This window comes from Podarcis tiliguerta, assembly GCF_965153285.1.
Source record: "Podarcis tiliguerta genome assembly, chromosome: 5".
NCBI classification, from domain to species: domain Eukaryota; kingdom Metazoa; phylum Chordata; class Lepidosauria; order Squamata; family Lacertidae; genus Podarcis; species Podarcis tiliguerta.
In genome coordinates, this window is record NC_139538.1 from 21,129,721 (window position 1) to 21,150,742 (window position 21,022).

Sequence of the window (21,022 nt, forward strand, 5' to 3'; positions counted from 1 at the left end):
AGATTAAGATCTGACCAAAAAGAAGAAGAGTCTTGCTACTTGTAAACAGCAAAGATCATCTGAGCCCCTGCGAGTGGGAATTTCTATTTGGGGAGGCTCTCCTGTTCCCTTTTCCTGCTAGCTGTAGCAACATGTAGGTGGGTGTTGCTTCTGAACAGAATTACTGTAGAGACAGAGAAGCCATTTCTACAGTGGGAACAGTGTCTTCTGTCGGGAGTTGCTGTGTTCCAGTCTTCCAACTCTGCCTTTGCCATCTGTTAGTTGCTGCAACCAGCGGGAGATGACAACAGAAAAATAGAACATGGTGGCGCTCAGGCAACTGGGGCAGGGCCATATCTCCAACCCCTGGTTAAAAGATACTGCAAGTTGTGAAAGGTCTCCATCAGGTCTCCACATAACCTAACAAGGGGAGGAAGCATTTCTCATAAGAAGAGCCCTGCTGGATCAGACCAAAGGTTCATCTAGTCCAGCATCCTGTTCTCATAGTGGCCAATCAGATGCCGGCAGGAAGACTGCAAGCAACAGCACGCTTTCTACTTGTGCTCTCTTTTGTTCCTTAAAAGGGTTTTTTTTAAAAAAAAAAAAAATCAAGATACTGAGTTATTGACTCCTTTGGAGCACTTCAGACAAATGAATTATCATCTCCTGCCTGACAAAACCACATCTGCGGTCCACCAAAACCATGATTAGGGTAGTGTTCATAGAGAGCATCATGTGATGAACTGCACATGTCACTTATGAGTCACACAGAAACTATGAAATCTGGCAGGTGTGGGATTATTAATCATCTAAACAGGATGTATTTCAGCACACAATTACTTATTTGGGTGAAGCTGAGTTTCTTACAAATATATATATATATAAGCCCTGCAGCATAACTTTGTTCCCCCTACACTTTCAGTTCAGTAATTCTCCCCTGCAAATCACAACCCAATTTAATTACTCCTGCTTGTGTGTATGTGCAGAAACAGAAGTACTGAAACAACATTACTCAAGCATGTAGGATTACTTCAGGTATATAAACGACATGCAAAATTTTACCTTGAGAAAAGAGGGCAAGAACCATAGAACTTCCATGTGAGCACACATGTTTCTATCTGTGCTCCTAGGGTACCCTTATCAAAAACATTTGAATTCTAAAGCTACCATAATCTGCCAAATGATAATTTGGCATTAGAATCTGGTGCAGATGTAACAAAAGTTCTCAGCAAACTATGGTTTAGCACTCAGAAGCCAGTCCTGGTAACAGGTCTGGTGATGTCCTCCCTACACCCCCCCCCGAAAACAATTCACCACCTGGAGGACCACCCAAAAATAAAAATATGATACAGCATGAATCCCTCCTGCATGTGCACAGGCCACCGGACCATGTTACTTTTTAAACACCTAAGAAACCTTGCGATTGTGGAGACAATCATACAAACACCGGCACCAGACTTTAGCTTAAACAATGTTCTTGAAGGGAACATAACAACTGTATTGCAAGATTAGACCAACACAGGTAGGCGGCTCACAAGAAAAGCATGGCAGTGATAGCTTTCTCATTTGCTTGCCCCCAGTATCTTGTACTTAGAAGCATATGGCCTCTAAACATTGAGTGATCATACGTAATGTCATGCAGCCATTACAATAACCTCCAGCAACTCTGCAAACCCAGTCAGCGAAGGCAGTTTAGGGTTCTGAAGGGTAGGATAGAGCAATACGGAGTAGTGGAAGAAATGGCAATTTGAGACAAATAGGGGAGGCTAGTCATCAGATGAGCAAAGGCACATGGAAGGGAAACATAATGAATGGGGCAAGCAGAAGCAAGGAGCAACCTAAAGAGGCCTCCTATCAAGCAATGCAAATTGAATCTGCCATATATTCATGACATTCTCTTCTAAGATCACCAATGGTCACCAAAGGGAATTGGCAATATGGGTAAAAGCCTCAGCGCCTAGGGCTTGCCGATCAAAAGGTCAGCGGTTCGAATCCCCGCGGCGGGGTGTGCTCCCGTTGTTCAGTCCCAGCACCTGCCAACCTAGCAGTTCGAAAGCACCCCCGGGTGCAAGTAGATAAATAGGGACCACTTACTAGTGGGAAGGTAAATGGCGTTTCCGTGTGCGGCTCTGGCTCGCCAGAGCAGCGATGTCATGCTGGCCACGTGACCCGGAAGTGTCTCCAGACAGCGCTGGCCCCCGGCCTCTTGAGTGAGATGGGCGCACAACCCTAGAGTCTGTCAAGACTGGCCCATACGGGCAGGGGTACCTTTACCTTTTTATCCAGCCTAAATCACCACACAAACCAGTAAAGCATTTATAATGCTGAACTAATTGCATGATTATTTACCCAAAACCATGTTGGGACAGGACCTGTCATCAAATTATCAAATAGATTGTATAAAAAAAACACCCCAAAAACAAACAAACCACCCCACAGCATATATAACTCATCATATTTCCATGAATGAAGAAAAACTTTGACTATACTACAATTATTTTAATTTTATATTCCACTCAAAGCCTTTGAGAGAAGAGGGATGACTGTTATCTGATAAGAAAGCTTCCTGTGAAGAAGGGGGAGGGAAAAAGAGATTCAAATGTAAGCAAAAGGGAAGAAAAGACAGTCAAGTTTGCAGCAGTCAAAACAATGAACACTAATAAGATGTAATTATGAGACAAGCCATAACCAAATTAAGCATTCCAATGCCATACCTCAGTGCTATGCATTTTAACTATTCTTTGATAAAACTATGTGTCTGAGATGTTGGCTCCAGGACTACTATGCCAGCCTTTATTTATCCTAATTCTTCTTTTTGCCTCGTGAAGCCTGATCATAGCTACAGTGGCTCTGAAGGAAATGAAAAATTAATTCTGTTTTTCCTGGCAGTCACAACCTGTGCTTGGAAATATGAAACTGTTATTCAGAATAAATACCATAAGGTTCCAAAGTACTTAAATTACTTACTGAAAGGGGACAAACTGAGCTGTAATGTGAAGGGAAGGGAGGGACTGTTATCCCAAAAAGAACATTGTGATTTCTTGCAGCATCACTGCTTCTGTCTTTCAAAATAAACAGTTTTAGACATTCCACTTCATGTCTCCAGTATGAGCAGGGCAGTGGAGAGGGAGCGGGGTGGGGGCGGGGGGGGGGGAATCCTGTTTGCGGTCTATCTGGAAATGTCACAGAAGTGTTAATTACATTATAGTTCCTAAAATGAACAAGATGCTTTTAGCATTGCTAACGAAACTGGTTGTATTTAGTTGAGAATTATCACAGGCTCATCTTCCTTGCTCTTCGAGAACTTGATTGTACCTTTCACTGTATATTCCTAATCTCTCATGGGGTGGGTGGGCATCTTGGGACTCACTCTGACACTTGTCAAGATTTTAGTTCTCCATATACATGCTTCAAGCACAAGTAACTTAACTGCTCTCTGATTAAAGTACAGTGGTGCCTCGCAAGATGAAATTAATTCGTTCTGCGAGTTTTTTCGTTCTACGAGTTTTTCCGTCTTGCGAAGCACCGCTGTGTATTGACGGTTTCCCATAGGAATGCATTGGCGGCTTAAAAAAAAAGGCGCAAGTCGTTCCGTCTTGCGAAGCAAGCCCATAGGGAAATCCGTCTTGCGAAGCAACTCAGAAAACGGAAAACTCTTTCGCCTTGCGAGTTTTTCGTCTTCCGAGGCATTCGTCTTGCGAGGTACCACTGTATGATTAAAAGTGCCAATAATACATTTTAAGCATAGGCAACATAATGGATCAATTTGATCACAACTTAACATGCATTTGAGCCGCACCTGCCAGGTCTGTGCCTATGATTTCTGAAGTGACAAAGGACCCTACTCTTGTCCAGATTGCACATTATACAGCAACAATTCCAATTAGTTATGTTACACATAATGGGAATATAGGGGAGGCTGGGATAACATGACATCAGGCGTGCGTGTGTTTAAGCCTTTTATTTGTATATCCCCACCATTCACGAATATGTTGCCCTGCCCATTAGGCTAGAATGCTGAGTTAAGGTGGGGAGGGACCTGGGGACAGAAGGACACGGAACAGAAAATGCTAAGGGTTGTCCATAAAAAGCAGGAGAGTTTTGAGAAAGCAAAGGAATTTACTTGCAGGGTTCCCTTAGACATCTAATTGGCCATTGTGAGAAAAGGATGCTAGACCAGATGGGCCTTTGACCTGGTCCACCAGGACCCTTCTTAAGTTCTTCTTCTATTGGCACCAAGTAATGATGTACAAAATCAAGGCTGTGAAACCTTTGGCCCATGAAGGGCTGATGATTCACAGGAAAAATCAAGAGATGCAGGAAGTTTGCAGCCTTTCAGGATTTCATCGCTCTTTCTAAACCTCTCTGCCATCCCATCTTTCTCTTCCTTTCTACTCCACGCCATGTCTGTGGGCTGTAGGTTCCCTACCCCAGTACTAACTGAAAGCACTCGGAGAAACAAACTCAGTATTGTTTTATCACAATCCAACCAAGAATCCATCCCTTGGGTTAAATGGAGATAAGTATAACTGTGTTATAAACAGAAGTTTACTTCCTTATAGACATTGCTTCAAACCAGGGATTGAGTCAGAGGTCAGCATCGTGGAGACCTGCCAAGGCTCATCAAGCCCCAGTAGGGGGCCTGATTCCAATCCCTGGAGACTCCTGGCTCTGGTGATGTTCCTCATCTTCCTGCTGCTGCCTGTTCACCTGTCTACGCCAAGCAAGCAGAGAAAAGAATGAGAAGCAGCAGTGACCACAGCACAACTTAACATCTCCCTTTCTCTTTCTCTGGAGGTTGGTGAGGATTTGGCCTGAGGTGGGGAGAGGGAAGCAAATGGATATAGCAACAGTGGGGAGGAGAAGGAGATGGGTACAGCGTGAGTGGAGGATCAGCTATCTTGCCCAAGGGCCCCCTGGAACTGGCACTACTTCACACAGAAACACAGGAGTAAATATTGTTTAAAAGGTTAAAGGAATCAGTACTTGTAGCAAAGTACTGCACTGCCTGTACTACATGTGAAAAGGATCATGGGGTCTTAGTAAGTAGAACATAAGCTTAACATGAGCCAATAGTGTGATGCAGCAGCACACACACAAAAAAGTTGCTAATGCTATTCTAGGTTATATCAGCAGAAATATAATGTCCAGCTGAAGGGAAGTCATAGTCCTGTCTTATTCTGCCTTGGCCAGACTACACTATGTCCAGTTCTGGGTGCTACAATTTAAGGAGGATATTGACAAACTGGATTATGTGCAGAGGAGGGTGACCAAGATGATCAAGGGTTTTCTCCTGCTCTGGAGGCAAGAACGCGAACAGTGGCTTCAAGTTACAAGAAAGGAGATTCCAACTAAACATCAGGAAGAGCTTTCTGACAGCAAGAGCTGTTTGACTGTAGAACAGACTCCCATGAGACCTTGGAGGTTTTCAAGCAGAGGCTGAAAAGCTATGTGTCACTTATGATCTAGCTGAGATTCCTGCATTGCAGGAGGTTGGCCTAGATGACCCTTTGGATCCCTTCCAACGCTACAATTCTATGACTCACAATTTTAGTATAGCTCCTATTCCACTCCCCGCAATGCATTATGAAAGACCCTCCTAGCCCTCCAGGCAATTTGTGCTGTCAGTTTAATAGGACCAATTACCTGCTCAGAACTCTGCAAGTGCAGTCCCTGATCTAACAACAGGTAGTAAATATTTTCTGAACGCACATGCAGATCCTCTTCTAGCAAGGGAATCTATGAGTGGAAGCTTGCGCAAATCCCCCTTGTTCAATTAAGAACTATTATATATGGCAGAAAACTGGAATACTAATCCCTCTTTAATAATGAAAGTATTACTTCTTCAATCTTGCATTTAAAAAAATGAAATGCCAACAGGCTTGTGACACATTATGCATTACACAAATCTCTCATGTGCCACTGTATCCTGCTCCCATCCCCACATCTGTTTTTAAAATGTGTACTCTGGTATCCATAGTCATATTTAAAAGACAGCTCATACTGAAATATAGTTGCAAAATATTTACATGTAAAGCCTTTTCATTTTAACTTTCAGAATTATAATTCCTGTTTTATAAGGCTGCTGAAAAATGTGCAGTGCGATCATATACGATACCCATGTCAGAAGTGAATCCCACTGGGATTTATCCAAAAGGTATAGGATCACAGGCTTAGATATGACTGTATTACCAATACAATGAAATAGATAAGTTACACATCAAGAACATTATCACTGAATACTGTTATTACACAGTGCAAGCAGATACAGTTACCCAGTTTGTGGGTACATACTAACAGAGCTTTGTGCAAACAAGCAGGCTCCCAGACAGCTCATGGCTTGTATTTTGACTGGAATAAGATGAATCACAGGCCTGGGTTGGGCATAATGCTAAAACATTTCACAGAAGCACCACAGTAACAAGACCAGAGGTGGAGCAAAGCGGCTGTGATCTTCTCCATAGGAACCTGCATGTTTGCTCATTAATGCTAAACCATTGAATGAAGCCCTTAGATATATAATGTTTTCTTGAAATGGCTGCAGAAAATCCAGCAATGGGAAGCACAAAAAAAACTTGATATAAAATCAATATAAATCAAAGTGTCCCTCACTTTCCAGGCTACTGTTATTTTTCTTTATTTCTTACTCCTCAGCCCCCTTTCATCTATTTTGCAAAATTACTGTACTACAAAGTTCTGTCCCACTCTCGTTCAATCCCTCCTAAGTATCAGTCTCTTGTAGGCATGATAAAATGGTAATTTGGCTTCTCTCTGCCAGGGCTTAAAAGGGGAAACAAAGTGTCATTTTTAATTATTTGGTATTTGTTCAAAAACAGCTATATGAAAACACTACAATTTCTGTTGAAATACAGTCAATTATCTTTCCAAAAACATTGGCTTGTACAGAGTACCGTATTTTTCGCTCTATAAGACGCACCAGACGACAAGACGCACCTAGTTTTTGGAGGAGGAAAACAAGAAAAAAATATTCTGAGTCCCAGAAGCCAGAACAGCAAGAGGGATCACTGCACAGCAAAAGCAGCAATCCCTCTTGCTGTTCTGGCTTCTGGGATAGCTGTGCAGCCTGCATTCGCTCCATAAGACGCACACACATTTCCCCTTACTTTTTAGGAGGGAAAAAGTGAGTCTTATAGAGCAAAAAATACGGTACTTTATCTCATTGCATGATTTACATTTAAAAACTGAACTGAAACAAAGGAATTCTTCTATAACTAGCATATTCAGGTTTCACTCAATTTCCATTTTTTGTGTGTGGGGGGTCATTTTTGTCACTGCCCTGGAATAATTGCAAAATGCTGCCTCATTAACAACTTCTATCTGAAGTGCTTCTTATACAGCTACTAAGGGCTTCAAAACCAACATAAATAGTGCTTCTTAATTTGACATGGCACAAACAGCATGCCATTACAAATATGACTTTATTTCTTAACATCTTCTCCAAACAGTATGGCTTATGAATGTATACTAGTAAGAAAAGCCATATACGTATCACATGCAGGTCTTCACAGAAATGCATTCTATATATTTTAATTAGTAAGTGGTTTTTGTTCGTCTACTATTGTTCTTTCACTAATTTATAATTATTTTTATTCTATTGCTCTAGATAATTTATACTTTTGATCTCTGGATCTTTTGCGCCAGTCCCTCCTCCATGTTCAGTAATGCATGCGCATCACACATTACTGAGCATGTGGAAAAAGGCTGTCAAATGGAATCTCTTTAAGTGCACAGAGGTTTGCTATTGAGGGAATGGGTTGAGAGAGAAAGACAAAATCATTCCCTATGCTGCTATTACATGTCAGTCACTTTTGAGTATTTTAAGCATGAGGAAGAAAATATTTATATCTGTCTAAAGCAAGATTCTTCTCTTCTAATGGTGTATTAGTCATATTTTGCACAATCGGGATACCAGCAATCCTAAAAGAGCACAGTCTGCACTGCATTCAATGATCTAGTACTATTTATGTTATACTTTTAAAATTCTCATGGGCTGGATTCTAGACACATCAAAGAAGTTGCAAAGTTTGCATGAGAAATCGGGTTAGCAAAAACAGAACTCCACAGCGCCATCTGGTGTCACAGTGTTAGAATGCATAAACAACACATACTGTAAAGCATTTTTTCTTTCCCAATGGAGCTGAGCCCCTGTTGAAACCTGTGACTCATTAAAGAGAAAAAAACCTTTCTGTAATTCAGAGGACATAAGACCCATATCATCCTTCTGCCTGGCCAACTTTCTAGTCTTCCTCCTTCGTTATCAAACCCTTTCATTTCCAAATAGCTTTTAGTTGGCAGAAGCCAAATCTGGCTGCTTTACAAACCCTCCCATCTCAAGGTTCCTTTTTTCTCCAACTGATTCCACAATCTGTCAAATTTTGGGTGGGTGTGCATGGGTTTATTTGCGCAATATAATTTCTTCAAAAATCCCAGGCGCACAATTCCAAGAGGCAGCACGCATGTGCAAATATTAATATGTACTTAGGAGCAACAGACATAATGGAACTATGGCAATTGTTCTGTTATGGACATGACAACAAACCGCAGACAAATAAAATAAAATAAATAAAATATACCAGAAAGCAAAACTGCCAAGTTTGCTCACTGTAGCATACCTTTCGTATTTCCTCAGGTAGCGGATGCACAGGAACATGTCGGTCCATATTCTTCTATGGTTTAAATACAGATTTGCAAGACTGGCACACAAAACTGTTAGAAGATTATAAACAGACAAAACTGATTATAAGTTTGAGATGAAAATTCCCCAGTATGACCTGCCTTGCTTGTGTTTTGCTTTGGCAGCTCAAATGGCAGGTGTACAATATTCCAACCCAACAGCACAATCTGACAACAGCATTTGCACATGGAAAGACATTCAAAAGCAATCAGCTATAACATGGACACAAAAAAATCAGCTGTTTGTGGGACAGAGTCTGACATCTGACCCACAGGGTGCTGCTAGTGCACTGATGTGGGCAGAAGATAGAAGGTGGCTGCTGCAGGAGTTTTGAAGCATATACACTCACAATGATGGTTACCTACTACATTGATTGGGCTGAGTCCAAGGCACCAACAGATACTGTCCTACATATCAAGAAAAAGAGGTGCTTTGGAAGATTTACTCTGAATTTTTCAGAAACACCAAGCTTTGGGGATAATATAAGGGGGAAGGAAGACTCCATCTACTGTATACTATAGCCACTCCCACCAGCTCCCCTCATGCTGTAAAACATGGACGCGCGACACTACAGTAAAAAGGGAACCAATCCTCATTTTCATAAAGCTCATTGGACTAAAAACCGATTACCTCACCTGTGCATATTAGTCACCGGTCACAATAGAAAGGACTATGCCAGATGGAAGCACAGTGTGACTCTGCAAGGGTCCTGCGGCCCGCCAGATATTGTTGGACTCCAATTCCCATGAGCCCCTGCCAGGATGGACCATGGTCAGGGATGATGGGAGTTGTAGCCCAACATCTGGAGGGCCACCGTTTCCTCATCCCTGGTGTAAGGCAAGTTCCTATGTACTGTAAGCAGGGGAGGAAAGTATCCAGTAGTAGCAGCAGCTGGTAGCTGCCTCACCTATCTCACCTCCCATCTTATAAACATGGTGTAGAGTTTAGTGTGTTAAGCAAGGAGATCCAGGGTCAAATCCCCTCTCAGCCATGAAACTCATGGCCCAGTCTCTCTCTCTCTCTCAGCCTAAACTATCTCAGGGTTTATGTGAGGATTAATAATAATAATAATAATAATACTCAGGGGACGCGGGTGGCGCTGTGGGTTAAAGCCTCAGCGCCTAGGGCTTGCCGATCGAAAGGTCGGCGGTTCGAATCCCCGCGGCGGGGTGCGCTCCCGCTGTTTGGTCCCAGCGCCTGCCAACCTAGCAGTTCGAAAGCACCCCTGGGTGCAAGTAGATAAATAGGGACCGCTTACTAGCGGGAAGGTAAACGGCGTTTCCGTGTGCGGCTCTGGCTCGCCAGAGCAGCGATGTCACGCTGGCCATGTGACCCGGAAGCGTCTGCGGACAGCGCTGGCCCCCGGCCTATAGAGTGAGATGGGCGCACAACCCTAGAGTCTGTCAAGACTGGCCCGTACGGGCAGGGGTACCTTTACCTTTACTTTAATAATACTCAAGGTGGCTTCCAACAGAGTAAAACACAATACAACATCAAACATTAAAACCCTCCCTTCAGATGTCTTCTAAAAGTCAGATAGTTGTTTATTTCCTTGACATCTGATGGCAGGGTGTTCCACAGGGCAGGCGCCACTACTGAGAAGGCCCTCTGTCTAGTTCCCTGCAACTTCACTTCTCACAGTGAGGAAACCGCCAGAAGGCCCTTGGAGCTGGACCTCAGTGTCCGGGCTGGACGAGGGGGTTGGTACCTTGGGTTAAGTACTTAATTCGTTCCGGAGGTTCGTCCTTAACCTGAAACTGTTCTTAACCTGAAGCACCACTTTAGCTAATGGGGCCTCTTGCTGCTGCTGCTGCGCCGCCAGAGCACGATTTCTGTTCTCATCCTGAAGCAAAGTTCTTAACCTGAAGCACTATTTCTGGGTTAGTGGAGTCTGTAACCTGAAGCGTATGTAACTTGAAACGTCTGTAACCCGAGGTATCACTGTATACAGGGCCGAAAAAAGGGGAGGGATTCAGAGCTTCCTGAAGGAAGAGTGTGGCAAAAGTGTAATCACAAATGCACAAAAAAAATATGAATATTTTGCAAGTTACAGGTGAGAAAAAGCACTGCCCCTGCCCCAATCCACTCCCTTCTTCACATAACCATTAAAATACAAGGCCCCATGTTCATCTCCTTTGCCTCTGGTTCTCCCAGGGAGGCGAAATAAATGAAAATAAACTTCAGCAGCCCGGCTGGAATCTGCTAAGCCAAAGCAACGGGGCTTTACTTTTGTGGCAAAAAGCAGGCCATCGCTGAGCCAAGCGCCTTGCTTGCCCCAGAGAGCGAAACGCAGGGACCCGTGGAACTGCCTCATGCCAAGACCCACTGCGCTATCTAGGGCAGTAGTGCCGACACTGACAGGCAGCTGCTCTGCCCCAGGGTTTCAGGCGTAAGAAGTAAGCCCTCGCCGAGTAAGTAAGGCTTACTCCCCGGTAACTGAGGCGCTCACTCACCCAAGCAGGAGGTAAGCAGAGCAGTGCGGAGACGGAGGGAGCGGTAAGCCCTGCGGACACACCGGAGTAGGCCGCGCCGCTTCTTCGTTGCCCCGGCAACCAGCTTGCCCGCCAGGCAAGGAAACCAGAAGTAGGGCAGACGCTAAGGGCGGAAGTCTCTCCTCTGGCTTCGCGTCCTCCCACCGGGCGTGCGCCGTTGCTGCCGAGCGTTCCGCGGCGTTCAGTCAACACGTGCTGCTTATAGCCCCGGTCCTGCGCGCGTTTGATGGGAAGCAAGCACCGCTTGAGCGCAATTTCATGGATTTAAATGTATATACCGCCCTTCATTGAAAGTTCACAGGGCTGTTTACGTACCAGATAAGACCACATCAGTTCTAGGAACACAAGTAGAATAAGAAGGGGGAAAATACATCATAAAAAAAACAAAACAAAACAGATCTGGAGGAAAACTCTTGGTAATGGCGTTTATGCACTGAAAATCAATAAAACTTCTTTTTCAAAAAAACAAAAAAGGATAATAATAACAATGGTATAAACATTATTCCCTCGTAAATCACACAGTTACTCATGGGAGCAAATTATGTTCACTGCAATGAGACTGGCCCCTCAAGTCCGCATGGAGTTTTGGAGCGCAGCTCTTTACATGTCTGCTGAGTGGTAACATCCACACAGTAGCAGTTCCAATGAGAGCAACTTCTCCCATTTTCCTTTCAAACTGAACCTGTTACCTTAATTCCCCCTGCCCCAAATACCTGACAGTTTCTTCCGTCCCTCTCCCCTGATTCTTTTACATTAGCTTCTTCCTCCTACAACAGCTTTCCTCTTATGCCTTTCCTATCTACTCCCTCTTTTGTTTATTAATAACATTAGAAATATTAAACCTTCATTTCTCTATTATTTCCTTCAACACCTCCTCCTCTGGCCCTTTCCCCTCCGAAGATGGAGACATAGGAAGCTGCCTTATACAAAGTCTCAGACCATTGGTCCATCTATCTTGGTACTGCCTACTCTGACAGCAGCTCTGCAGGCTTGCAGAGCAGGTTCTCTACCAGCTCTTCCCCTTCCCGCCTCGCCACCTGACCTTTACTCAGCATGCAAGGAGTATGCAGCTGCTGGCATTGCTCCAGACAGCAGGCACAGCTAGGGGGCAGGACAGGCAAGTGAAAGGACACCTGGCAAGCTGTGGCCTTGCCTGAGAATGACTCAAGGGTGACCTACTGTCGGAAAAACACAGACCCATGCAAATTTATCTCATAGGCCTGTGCGCCGGATCCTTCAAGCCCCTAGTGACACCACTGGTCGCCACAATGCCCTTGTTGAACTCTGGTGTTACGTACTGAGTTGAATAGGATCCAAAATGCAGCAGTCTGATTGGTCCTAGAACAATAGGATCCAGAATGCAGCAGTCTGATTGGTCCGCAGGAGCCACCCAATCCAGCTCCAGGTGGAAGTGAATCCACAACCTGATTGGCCAACAGGAGAATCCTGGAATTAGCCAATCACGTGGGGTCCATAGTGTAAATAATGTATATAAAGCAGACATTCTGGGGGAACTTCCATTCCTCCTCACCACTATGAGCTGAATAAAGAGCATGAAATCCACTCTCCACTCCGAGTATATTTCATCTGGGATGGGAGGAAATGACCAGGGTGGTTGACTCAATTGCCCTCAAGCATCCGATCCTTGTTGGCGGATAGGATGGTTTTTGAAGGAGCTGGAGAAGATGAAACTGTGAGAGTGAATCCTAGAGCTACAATGGAGGGGGGGGAATGGGGAGTGAGCAGGGCTGACCACAAGCCAGATTGTATGGCAGGACCTCCTCTGTAGTGCTAATTGTGGCCAGAAATATATACAGCAAACCCAACGCTTACACGCTTTTAACTTGTGTGCATTCAGTTTTATGTGCTTGGCCAAAAAAAGAAATAAATAATAAAAAGGGGTCTGGCGCCTGGAGAAAATACTTTTGACAATCCTACCCACCACTGAGCTCAATGCATTTAACCGTACGTGATTTTGGATTTAGGCACAAGCCCCAGAATGTAACCCCCCCCATGTAAGTTAAGGGGTTACTGTATCATAATACCACCACCATTCTATCTTTGCAGAGCCATTCAGAGGAGCCGATTTGAATATTTTGGAATAGATGTATATCCTATCAAGAACTCTCTGTGATTGGAGAAGTACAGTGGTACCTTGGGTTACCGACGCTTCAGGTTACAAACTCCGCTAACCCAGAAATAGTACCTCGGGTTAAGAACTTTGCTTCAGGATGAGAACAGAAATTGTGCAGCAGCAGCAGGAGGTCCCATTAGCTAAAGTGGTACCTCAGGTTAAGAACAGTTTGAGGTTAAGAACGGACCTGCAGAATGAATTAAGTTTCTTAAACAGAGGTACCACTGTATACTTGAAGGCCCAATTTCCACCATTTTCCCCTAGTTCCTTTCATCCACCTGGTGGTGTCAACAGCTGACCTGGTAGCTATGACAACTATGTGACTTTACGGCCGAAACGTGTGTATATCCATGCAGATGGACACACATCACATCAGAAAGGCAAAAGCAGATCACATCACCCTCTTATCAGCATCTGGCAAATACATTTTTTAAAAAATAGTGCCAGGTTTACATGTATTTTAAGATGCTGCTGTTTATGTTGCTTTCTTTTGATTCCTCCCTCCTCTTACCTTGTTCTGCAAAACTGTCCTGGAAGCTTTGCTGCCATATAGGAATCATTAGTATAAATAAGTGAAAACCTTTCCCACGAAGTACTCAGCTTTCTGAGAGAAAACCTGGAAATGGAGCTCTGTTGGGAGTGGGGGGTCTCCAGAACTATAATAATAATAATAATTTATTATTTATACCCCGCCCATCTGGCTGGGCTTCCCCAGCCACTCTGGGCAGCTTCCCAAAAAATATTAAAATACTGTAATACATCAAACATTAAAAGCTTCCCTAAACAGGACTGCCTTCAGATGTCTTCTAAAAGTCTGGTAGTTGTTGTTCTCTTTGACATCTGGTGGGAGGGCGTTCCACAGGGCGGGCGCCACTACCGAGAAGGTTTCCTGTAACTTGGCTTCTCGCAGTGAGGGAACCGCCAGAAGGCCCTCGGCACTAGACCTCAGTGTCCGGGCAGAACGATGGGGGTGGAGACATTGGCATTGCCGTGCATTTGGTGCAATCCTGCGTACAATGGTACCTCTAGTTACAGACGCTTCAGGTTACAGACTCCGCTAACCCAGAAATAGTACCTCGGGTTAAGAACTTTGCTTCAGGATGAGAACAGAAATCGTGCTCCAGCGGCGCAGCAGCAGGAGGCCCCATTAGCTAAAGTAGTGCTTCAGGTTAAGAACAGTTTCAGGTTAAGAACGGACCTGAACGAATTAAGTACTTAACCCGAGGTACCACTGTATATTCGCTCAGAAGCAAGCCCCAGGGAAATCGATGGGGCTTGCTCCCAAGTATGTTTCCCTGTCTGTGATCTTGTAAGCCTCTGCTCTGCAGCAGCTGTTCCAGGTCTGTTCTGCTGGCGGAGCAACACTCATTTCCCTCTTAGCCTTTTTCTAGTAACGTAATGCCAAAGCTGCTGCCACTCAGCCGCTGCGCAACTGCTGAACTCCAGTGAACCCGAGAGCAACGGAACGGGACTTAAGCCTAATTGTAGCGTTTTGCCTCTGCTCCCATGAACTCTTGGCCTGGGCACGCTGTCATCTCTTACCGGCTTACTACCGCCGCTGCACGACAGACTGCAATGTCCTTGCATGCACTCTTGTGATGCCGCAGCCCGGTCGGTGCCCCCAGCTAAAATTAGCGGCCAGCGCTTTGGACGGGCACAGCACATCCAGGCACAATAGGAAGGAAGGAAGCCAGCCAGGAAAACAGGGACCTCCTGACCATTTTAATGTTAACGGAACCTGATTTCACTAGAACTCTCTGTGAACTCTGAGCCGTCCCTTCAACCCAGGTCATTCCCCCTAAACTGGGACATCTGTTTACCCTGTACTTGAACTGCCTTTGCTCTGCCAGCCCTGGAGGAAAGCTCTTTCAGAGCAGCGTGCAAGCAAAGGGAAACAAACTAATAAGGGAGATGATCCTCAGGAGTGGGCAGCTTTTCTATTAGGGCTCCATCGCAGTGGAGTTAATTCCACTCATATCTTTAGACCTTTCCCTTCATTCTCAGTGATTAGTCCTTCTAAACCTACCAAGGTCAAGCCTTCTGAGATGCCTTAGCAGGGCTTGATGTCCACATCCCAGCTGAGTTGTTTTATTTCCAGACCGCTGCTATCTGTCTGAGGTGTTGAGATTGATTTTAAGATTGGCTCAGAGGTTTTCATTCCACCAGCTTGCTTGCAGAACGAATTGGATGCATGGTGTGTCTACTTGTTTCGGACATGACTTGTACATCACTTGGTGACTGAGACCTTGAGGACTGGAAGCCGAATGTGTGAACTCATTTGGTGGCTCGTTTGCACAATGTTTGAGATTGCAATCATGATAAAACGTGTGGGTGAACCAATGATAAAAGACCCTCATAGTCGTTTCCCATACACAAGGCATGGCCAAACTTGGCCCTCCATCTGTTTTGGGACTACAGCTCCCATCATCCCTAGCTAACAGGACCAGTGGGAATTGTAGTCCCAAAACAGCTGGAGGGCCAAGTATGGTCACCACTGCCACACACTGAGATTTGCACACCCACTCACAGCTTGTCCACACTAACAGAAGCTACTGTGAGGGCTTTTATTAGAAGCCACAACCAACATTTCATAGCTCGTGCTATGAGAAGTTTTATGCAGCTAGTTTTGTGCAGCTAGTTTCTTAAGTATCTGGAAGGAGTTTGCCTGCCATCTAGGCCTGGTCTATGTCACAGAATGACATCTTGTCTTTGTGGGGCGTGTTAACATACTCTGCTTCTACAGACCCCACCAAACTATGACCCTTAGCCTTAGGGAAGAATAAGGAGACAAACTGAAGCCTTAGTGGAATGCTCTAATGATCATGTAGGGTAGGAAGGTTTTTTGAGTGACAGATATGCAGCCAGTGTGGTGTAGTGGTTAAGAGTGGTAGACCCGTAATTGGGTGAACCAGGTTCGCTTCCCCGTTCCTCCACATGCAGCTGCTGGGTGACCTTGGGCCAGTCACACTTCTCTGAAGTCTCTCAGCCCCACTCACCTCACAGAGTGTTTGCCGTGGGGGAGGAAGGGAAAGGAGATTGTAAGCCACTTTGAGACTCCTTCAGGTAGTGATAAAGCAGGATATCAAATCCAAACTCTTCTTCTTCTTCCCCAAAATATGCCTGGAGACTGTGCCGATCCCTTTATTGATTGCTGCTAGCCCACAAGCAGACAAGGAGGTTTTGGGGGAGAGCTATAGCTGGTAAAGTGGTCGATTGAATGCAGAACCTCAACCCCAGGGGCGTAATTCTGCACACCAGGTATCTCCAGTCCATGCTTACTTTCCAGGTCACAGCCCTTGCCTCCCCTCCTGTGTGCCCTCTTTGGAATGCTTTTGTCTGACTGAAATGTGTCCTTGAACTGTGATGGCATCTCTTGCTTGCCTAGATGGAAGAAAGAGAGAGGTCTATGCATATAACACCTTTGACTTTTGTGTCACACCTGTGTTTGCTTGTGGTCCTGCCCACGACTGGCGTGAGGTCCCTGGAAGCCCCAGGTACGTCTGGGACAAACTTCTCCAAAACCCCTTCATTGCTACCAGTCAACGAAGTGCTCAGCACTGAGCTCAGTCGAGTGATAAGTTCCTATATTCCCGTAGCTCTCTGAACCTTTAAAATAATTCATCCCCTGTGCACTGGTAAATACAGTAAAGGATATAATTTTTTATAACTTTCTTAGGGGTGCCATAAGCCCTTTTTTTCCCAGGACAGGTCCTCTTTTTCATGGGTATGGAAAATGAGTCGTCATAGCGATCCAGTTAAAAGTAGAAGTCGGCAAATGTGTCCTCTGTTTTGCTCTTCAAAATATGGCAACCCTAAATTGAGACCGAGTGTGTTACTGATTTCCTTACTTGTGACTGTTTGATTATGTAACACAACTCTTGATCAAGCATCTGCTACCATTCAGAATTATAAAGGGCTTTCAGCAAGCACGAAGGAAGGGAAATAAAGCAGCATTACTGTGGTGCCGTTCGTCAAGCAGATTTTCACTCCTGGAGGGCCAATTCAACCAACTGTTACTTCTAAAACAAAGAGGATGTGGCTGATACGATATCAACAGCTAATCCTGTGTATTTCTACTGAGAAGCCCCATCAAGTTCAAGGGGACTTACTCCCATGCAAATATACATAGGATCACAGGCTGCAATTCGGTGCACAGTTGTGAGTCCTGTTGAATGAAGTAGCACCTACTTTTGAGTAAATATGCAACAGGCTGTAGAGTTATTATTACAACTCTTCTCATGCCAAACCCCAACAAGCTCTGCTGCTGGTTAGTACCAAACCGGATAAGGGCCTTTCCCCCACATACTGCTAAGCACATCTGCCTCCCAGTGAGTTGCACAGTGAGACGAGGGCTTGCTCAGATGTAGTTCTATCTACATAGCTCCTTATTTCAGACATAGTGAAAAACCAATATACAGTGGTACCTCTGGTTACGTACTTAATTCGTTCCAGAGGTCCGTTCTTAACCTGAAACTGTTCTTAACCTGAAGCACCACTTTAGCTAACGGGGCCTCTTGCTGCTGCCACCGCACCGCTGGAGCAAGATTTATGTTCTCATCCTGAAGCAAAGTTCTTAACCCGAGGTACTATTTCTGGGTTAGCGGAGTCTGTAACCTGAAGCGTATGTAACCTGAAGCGTATGTAACCCGAGGTACCACTGTATCATGATGTTTAGCTGGCAATATATCACGAAGCTGAAAACTAGATATTGCCCACTGCTACTGTTCACCTCTGCAAAGTTCCATCCTTATTTCAGACATTGCGATATATCGGTAAATCATGATGTTTAGTTGGTGATATATTGCAATGTTGAAAACCAGACTGGTAGCAATGGCCCAGCAGTATTGGCTACATGGAAGTTTAACCTGCTTAAACACACACACACACGGTTAACCTGCTTTAAAAAAAAACCACAGAAGGTTAACCTGTGGGGGAAATGCTGCTTTGAAAAAAAAAGTCTGGTGTATTTTAAGGGCATATGTTGTGAATTGGGAAGTTTTATGTCCTTTTCCGTAACTATAGCAATGTCAACAATACAAAACAAGCAAGCATCATTGGGTGTGGGCCAGAGAAGCAGAAACATATATGCCTTGGGCACGCATGCTTTATATTCAACAGCCCCATTTAATTCTTGGTAACAAGTCACTCCATGTGTAGAAACAGGTGCTCCTGAATAATAATCATGTGCGATCTCAAACATGCCTCCACCTCTCTAAATGGTGACCCTGATGCAAATACTTATCAACACGAGATCCCTTGCTGGATGGATAGGCTCAAAGGTTCATCTTGTTCAGCATCCTTTGAGGTTCATCTTGTTCAGCATCCCACACTGGCCAATCAGATGCCGCCAGGAAGCCCGACAAGCAGGGCGTGGAGGCAGGAGCTGGAACACTCAGCCTCACCATGTCATGATGAACAGCAATCGATAAGCTTATTATACTTGACTAATCTAGCCCAAAGCATGTCTGTGAGGAAATGCTGACTCTTCAAGCACTGATCCTGCCAGGTACAATAAGAAAAGCCAACCTGGCTGGAACAAATGTTTACTTATTATTGCCAAGCTGCCACAATGTTCTCCTCCCACGCTTAACAAGGATAACCTGGCTCCCAAGCGAGAGCATACTGGAGAGCAGAGGTAAGGAGTGTTCTGGCGTGGGGTGTGTGTCTCTCTGTGTGTAAATGAGACACAGAGAAGAGGATGATGCTCCTATACATGCAAAGTAGAACGGAACACAAGCATCTGAACAAGTAGAGACTGTGCAGGGATACCAAGGGCAAAGATGATAACAAGTTCCTAAGCGGAACAGCTCACACCCAAATTAAAGTCTAGGCTTGCTGAAACTCCTGGCGTGTCTTCCAGCTATTGAGAATAATTTGGGAGACAACCATACACCATTCAGAGCTCCACTAGCATAGCCAAGAGATGATGGGAAGAAAGTGGATTCAGTAAATATTTTGCAAAAGGAAAAATGCAAGAATGACCCTACACTACAGTCTAAGGACTTTAAGTTGTGCTTCATAAAGTGTGTACTGTACTGTACTTAGGTTCAAAATGTTTATTAGCGCAGGCAGACACAACTTCAAAGGTTTCTTTCCTTTGTAGAAAGGTCTCCTGTAATTTTAACTGGCAAACATAAACAGCCACCCAAGCCTCCATTTGTTTCGTTTTCCCTCTTCTGCACAGGGAACGCATGTTTACATTTAAACTGCTTCAAAGCAAGAGTTATAACACTGGAGGGAATGTGGGGGAGGGTCTCCCCGCCCCCTCCATCTGAATGACGGCATTAGAAAGGGCCTCGCTCTCTTCAAAACTCCTTTCACCAGCTGGAGAGGCGTGGGAAATGTTTAATCTCTCAACGCAGGAGCCTCCCTTCCTCCGTCCTGGGAAAAGTTCTGTTGAGAAGTTGGGGGAACACCCTCGGGTTGCAGCCCTATGCAGGCTTACCTAGCAGCAAGTCCAGTGGAACTTGCATCGACACGCACAGGAATATTGCAGAGTAAACATGCATAGGAGTATTGCTGGGTAAACACGCGCAGCATCTGGCTGCCAACCAGCCGAGGAGGGGATGAGAGGGGGCGACGGCTGCTTGCAAGCAATCGTTTTCCTCTAGATAAGAGAGAGGACGTCGCGTTCCCGTTCTCGCCGCGCTCCCAGGACGAACGCCCCCTGCTCGTCCCCGGCGCTCGCGTGACTGGCTCCCCGGGCCGGGCGCGTTGGGCAAGCGGGAGTCACAACGGCTTAGCGCTTAAGCGGCTCCTCCCCGCCGCGGCACCTGCACGCCAGCCCGGCGGTAGCAGCAGGAAGAGGGCGCCGGGGTCACTGGGGCGGGAGGGGAAAGCGAGTGCGTGCGCGCTCTGCCGCCAGCCCGCTGATCCCGTCGCAGCACGCAAGCCTGGAGCCCAGAAGGCAGCGGCAGCTGGCCTTGCGTGCCAGCGCCGCACGCAAGGCACTGCACACGACGGCGCCCGGCACGGAAAGCGCCGCCGCGCGCACTGGACTCGGCCGCGCCCTCCCCGCGCACGCAAGCAAGCCCGGGTCGAGGAGATCGCCCTCCCCCCAGGGGAGGAGGGGGGCGTGGGAGGGAGTCCCCAGCGCAGCGCTGCAGGGCAGGATCCGGCCGGCCGGGGAAGCGTCTGGCGCTGCAACAGATCGCAGCCGCAGTAGCAGTCACGCTCAGCTTCGCCGAGACACGCAGCCTGGGCGCAGAGCGGCGCCCGGAGAGCAAAGGAGCCAGATGGCACTGCAGGGCACGACTCGGCACACCGGGGAGGGAGGGCGGGGAGAGGGAGACCCCCGTCGCCTCACTGCATGTCACGATCGGAGGAGGGGCGGGGGAGCTGGCACTGCATAGCACGGGAGATCTCAACTTGGAAGCCCGTTTCTCAGTATCTTGAGTATTTTATAATATAAAAGGAAGCAGCAGGGACAGAGCACGATGTTTCCCTGGCTATACAGCACTGCTGAGATCCAGAAAAGAGGGTGATAACCCTGGTGGGAAGGGGGGGGGTACCCGCTGTGCGCCATTTCCATCCTTCAAGTAATGTGTGAAAGGTTCACCACCTGCCCTCGCAGAGGGGTTGCTACCTACCCCCGGTCCCTATGCCTCTTAGCAACGACAAGGCAGGCGGAAATTCAACCTGTGAGTTTCGACGCTTTCTTTCCCTACATTTTGCAGAGGGCCCCCGCCTATGTTTGGGCTTTTCTACTATCACGCCCCTTTG

General features: G+C 46.0%; 1 protein-coding gene across 7 annotated transcripts in view; it reads right to left on the reverse strand.

Annotated features, from left to right (window-relative positions):
- The window catches only part of LEKR1 (leucine, glutamate and lysine rich 1), a 64,998-nt gene extending 53,740 nt beyond the window's left edge, over nucleotides 1-11,258 (reverse strand). Inside the window, exons 1-3 of one of the 7 annotated variants that reach the window (XM_083442750.1) lie at nucleotides 9,024-9,081; nucleotides 8,613-8,706; nucleotides 2,694-2,829 (exon numbers count right to left, since the gene is read on the reverse strand). In XM_083442750.1, the coding sequence (XP_083298876.1) occupies nucleotides 2,694-2,708 (15 nt within the window). In that variant the 5' untranslated portion in view covers nucleotides 2,709-2,829; nucleotides 8,613-8,706; nucleotides 9,024-9,081. Of the gene's footprint in view, nucleotides 1-2,693; nucleotides 2,830-8,612; nucleotides 8,707-9,023; nucleotides 9,082-11,127 lie in introns of those variants that run through there. The other 6 variants (XM_083442746.1, XM_083442747.1, XM_083442749.1 and 3 more) reach the window with 6 other exon arrangements.
- Between the last annotated feature and the right edge of the window lie 9,764 nt (nucleotides 11,259-21,022).